Below are 5,214 nucleotides of genomic sequence, written 5' to 3'. Positions count from 1 at the left end.
GAGACAATGTACTCGACCCTAAATTACAGTTATCTTGTATCAATACGAAAAATCGCAAGTACATGACACTCGTCACTTTGAAATGCATCGTTTATCATTTATACGCCTAAAATACATAGAACCTGAGACGAGGTTGTTGACCCTAAGTGATAATTATCTTGTATCAATACAAAAAGTCGCAAGTACATGACACTCGTCACTTTGAAATGCATCGTTTATCAATTTTAGAACTATAATATTTGGAACCTGAGACGAGATTGTCGTCCCTAAATAACAATTATCTTGTATCAACACGAAGAATCGCAATTATATGAGACATTTGTCTCTTTTAAATGCCTTGTTTATCAATTTTAAGGCTAAAATATATAGAACCTGAGACGAGGTTGTTGACCCTAAATGACAATTATCTTGTATCAATACGAAAAATCACAAATACATGTCACTTCGAAATGCCTCGTTTAGCAATTTTACGACTAAAATATATAGAACCTGAGACGTTGTTGACCCGAAATGACAATTATCTTGTCAACACGAAGAATATATGAGACATTTGTCTTTTTTAAATGCCTCGTTTATCAATTTTACGACTAAAATATATAGAACCTGAGACGATGTACTCGACCCTAAATGACAATTATCTTGTATCAATACGAAAAATCGCGAGTACATGACACTCGTCACTTTGAAATGCATCTTTTATCAATTATACGCCTAAAATACATAGAACGTGAGACGAGGTACTCGACCCCAAATGACACTTATCTTGTATCAATACGAAAAATCGCAAGTACATGACACTCGTCACTTTGAATTGCATCGTTTATCAATTATACGGCCAAAATACATAGAACCTGAGACGAGGTTGTCGATCCTAAGTGACAATTGTCCTGTATCAATACGAAAAATCGCTAATACATGGCACTGGTCACTTTGAAATGCCCCGTTTATCAATTTTACGGCTAAAATACATAGAAACTGGGACGAGGTTGTCGACCCTAAATGACAATTATCTTGTATCAATACGTAAAATAGCAAGTACATGACACTCGTCACTTTGAAATGCCTCGTTTATCAATTTTACAACTAAAATATATAGAAACTGACCCGTTGTTCGCCCTAAGGTACAATTATCCTGTATCAATACGAAGAATATATGAGACATTTGTCTTTTTTAAATGCCTCGTTTATCAATTTTACGACTAAAATATATAGAACCTGAGACGATGTACTCGACCCTAAATGACAATTATCTTGTATCAATACGAAAAATCGCAAGTACATGACACTCGTCACTTTGAAATGCATCGTTTATCAATTATACGCCTAAAATACATAGAACCTGAGACGAGGTTGTTGACCCTAAGTGATAATTATCTTGTATCAATACAAAAAGTCGCAAATATATGAGACATTTGTCTCTTTTAAATGCCTCGTTTATCAATTTTAAGGCTAAAATATATGGAACCTGAGACGAAGTTGTTGACCCTAAATGACAATTATCTTGTCAACCTCGATCCCAGGACAAGTTGTCTCTTTTTGGATATCGGACGGCGAGACGAACATGGCCCTGGTGGAGGCTGGTCAAAAATCTTTGATTTTCGCAGATTTTTAATTAATGCACTCGTGTCTCGTTTATCAGGAATTTTATACTTCCTAGTCTTTGGTAAGCGAGTTTCAATTTAATTATTAGGGTCTGGATTTTATCGTGATCGATGGAAATAGAACTTTTTAGTGAAGACTGGACCTTGAAGGCTTTAGGTCGTGATGGCTCTAACGTATATTGATATTTTAAAGCGAATATCTTTCGCATTAAATAATTACATTTTTCAGTTTTGCCTGAAACCAAAGCAAGTCATATGTTTGGAAGCTTTGTTAAAGGGGAATGATGTGGTGGCAGTTCTGCCTACTGGATGTGGAAAATCAATTATTTTTCATTTACTTGCTGATCTCTTCCCAGTTAAAAATGAAAAGAATATTGTTTTGGTCATCAGCCCTTTAACTTCCATTATAAATGATCAGGTGAAATACTTGAATGGGATTGGTTTTTCTGCTGCTGTATTGAACTTGGAACAGAGGAAGTTTGAGGCAGATGAGAGCTTGTTTGGAAGTAATGATGCAGTGGAGGACGACCATGATGGTACAAATATTACAATTGATTGTGGTATTAAAAACGGAGATATTAAGATTTTATTTGCCCATCCAGAATCCTTTTTATCTGATCAAGGGCGTTCAATTTTAAAGAGCAAAATTTATCAACAAAATGTGGTAGCTTGCGTGGTTGATGAAGCGCATTGTGTTGAAATGTGGTAAGTAAACTAGCTCTAGCTGGCTATTCAAGAATATAGATTATAAAATTATAAAAAAACTTTGGTGGTTTTTAAAATTCATTTTATAAAATAATAATAAAGTACTGTAGGTATGTATATAGCACATATCATATGAAATATTTAACAAAACTGAATATATACAGTATAAAAATCTGTTATATATATATAGCTATATGTAATATATATATGAAAATATATAATGAAACTAATATAAACGAACATATCTTTTGACAAGTTGATAATATATATCTGTTGGTACATAATATAATAAATTGCTAATATATTAGCTATACAAAATTTTAAAAAAAACACTCCATTTATATGTTTTAGGGGTGCTGAATTTCGTGAAGATTTTGGAAAATTATGCACACTGAAAGCTCTTTTTCCAAGCACACCCATGATTGCTTTGACAGCAACAGCACCCCCAAGCAAAATAAAAAATTTAAAAGAGAAACTATGTTTCAGTCCTTATTGTAAGGTTGTTGTTGCAAATCCAAATAGAAAAAATATATTTTTAAAGAAATTGCCAAGACGCGGAAACAACTTTGGCTTAAGAAGCTATGACGATATTTTAGTTCCCATTGCTAAAGAGTTAAATAAATTACGGGATGATTATCCCATGACAATCATTTACATGAAGCTAAAATATTGTGGCTATGCTTATTCGTTATTTCAGCAAACAGTAACTCCAAATAACACAAAACTATTTTGTCAATTTCATGCTCCTCAAACATCTAGAATGAAGAAAGAAATCTTAGATGAAATTACAAAACAAGATTCGTCTATTAGAGTTGTGTTTGCAACCACAGCACTCGGGATGGGTGTTAATGCACCAAAGGTTACTGAAGTTATCCACATAACGCCTCCAGCCAATATTGAATCTTACATGCAAGAAATTGGTAGAGCTGGAAGGCGTGGGCAAAACTCAACTGCAACATTGTATTACAATAATGCAGATATTGCTGTTAATAAAAATAATGTTGACGATAGCATGAAGTGCTTCTGCAAAACAGATCTGTGCTTAAGGAAATTTATTCTAAATTTCTTTGGTTTTAAAAAATATGAACAAGATAATTGTTGCTCAAATTGTACAAAGTCTAATTTGCTGATAAAAGAAACAACATTACCTTGCCGTGATTTAGTATCAGAAGATGCTTTTAAATGCTTACAAACTGAGCTGAAAGAAATTATTGAAACTTGGAGACTTTCGCTATTGACTACCCTTGATCAAACTTATGAACTTCCATCTATCAATAAAAATTTGGTTCAAACACTATTGAGTAAACTTCCATTTATAAGATCTAAAAATGATCTGTTATTTGAATATGATGTTTGGGATGATCAATATGCTACCACCATATACGATAAAATAAATAAGTATGCCCCAAAGCATAAATAATTTAGGTATATATATAAATATATATAAACAAACTTTAAAATATATAGTATATAATATTCACTTCTGATAAAACAAACTTGTAAGATTAAAAGCACTCAGTAGACAGAATTTAAAAAAGTTCTACTTTTTCTGGAGGTTTGAATTATCAGCAGTCAATGTTAGCATAAATAATATATATACGTTTATGGAACTCACCTTGATATAACAGATTCTTACTTTATAAAATCCTAGGGAACATATAGCTGTAATTTATGTTTTTCTAACCATTTTTGATGTTCTACAATATTCAAGTAACGTAGTGGGGAACGTTTAATATCAGGAAAACTTTGATGAGCTCTTCCAACAATGTGGCTAAATGGGCGAAGATTAAGCAGGTCGTTTGTCATCTCTTTTTCATCAGATATGGACTCTCGTTTAGAGTGTTGGACCGATGTATCATGAATAATTAGGTTTTGATCATAATTTTCTTTGATTTCTTTTACACCGCTCGCAGCCTTGCACACTTTGCTAATGGATTTTATTGTTTTATTTGCTCCCATTCTTTGCACGATGTGTTTTCCTAAACGATTACTGATTTCTTGTGATAGATCATCTTCAATGTTTTGCCCTGCTCCACCTCTCCAATTTGAAAAGTATCCCCATTTGAACTCCTCAGACAATCTAGGTGTCAACAAGCATTCTACTTGTGCAATGCTTACAAACATCTCTATCGCATATTTACTGTATGCACCAAGTGATCGAAATATTGACAACAAAAGCTTTTGATTGATGAGGTTTCTGTCACCATCTCCTTCTTTAGCTGTATCTTTCATCTGAAGGATGAGGACTGTTAAGAAAATGATACACAGACCGTAATTTTTCACTTGATCACCATCTTCAATTGATTTTTGGAGAACAAATTGATCGACAAAATTATCCAGTAAAGTGTTAAAATATTCTTTTTTTACCTCTTTGCTAGCATGCACCAAATTTTTAGGAAAGGGATGTCTTTTTGGTTCATCTTCCAATGTATCCATCTCCAAAAAAGACATTGCTGCTACAACAACATATGCTCTACCAACACTTAAAAACAGATCTTCACTACCTTCGTATGAGTCTAACACTTTACCTGGGGTTGAATTCCTTCTATTCATTTTCTTCCTGAAATACTTCAGTGTTCCTATCTGGTTGACAGAGTTTGCTGAGTAAAGCAGAGCAAATGAATATTGAAGTAAAGATGCCTTACAGTGCCACATTGCAGCTTTGAAAGGGGAACAATGCTCCAACCGGTCTGTTGGTGTGTGATTCTCAGCTAATAGGGATTTCGCACCAGCGAAACGGACTCGTGTCAGCTGATCACCACTAAACATTATTTTCATGTCCTTCATTGGATCTTCGTTGGTAAACACAGTATGAGAATATGATTGACCTGGCTCAGCTGTGTTTTTAGGTAATGGTGTATTGTCGATAATTGGCATGTCAGTCAGTTTACCAGCCTTTTGGTATATC

The 5,214-nt window shown here is 33.7% G+C and overlaps 1 protein-coding gene across 1 annotated transcript; it reads left to right on the top strand.

Moving 5' to 3' along the window:
• The first annotated feature begins 1,546 nt into the window (after nt 1-1,546).
• Nucleotides 1,547-3,864, top strand: LOC130649185 (ATP-dependent DNA helicase RecQ-like). The gene is made up of 2 exons (XM_057455431.1): nt 1,547-2,306; nt 2,658-3,864. Exons 1-2 carry the CDS (start codon nt 1,765-1,767, stop codon nt 3,724-3,726), a joined length of 1,611 nt encoding a protein of 536 aa, XP_057311414.1. The 5' UTR covers nt 1,547-1,764; the 3' UTR covers nt 3,727-3,864.
• The last annotated feature ends 1,350 nt before the right edge of the window (nt 3,865-5,214 follow it).

The sequence above is a fragment of the Hydractinia symbiolongicarpus genome, chromosome 1, assembly GCF_029227915.1.
Source record: "Hydractinia symbiolongicarpus strain clone_291-10 chromosome 1, HSymV2.1, whole genome shotgun sequence".
Lineage (NCBI taxonomy): Eukaryota > Metazoa > Cnidaria > Hydrozoa > Anthoathecata > Hydractiniidae > Hydractinia > Hydractinia symbiolongicarpus.
The sequence above is the reverse complement of the archived record's forward strand: the minus strand, read 5'-3'. Positions and strand labels throughout refer to the sequence as shown.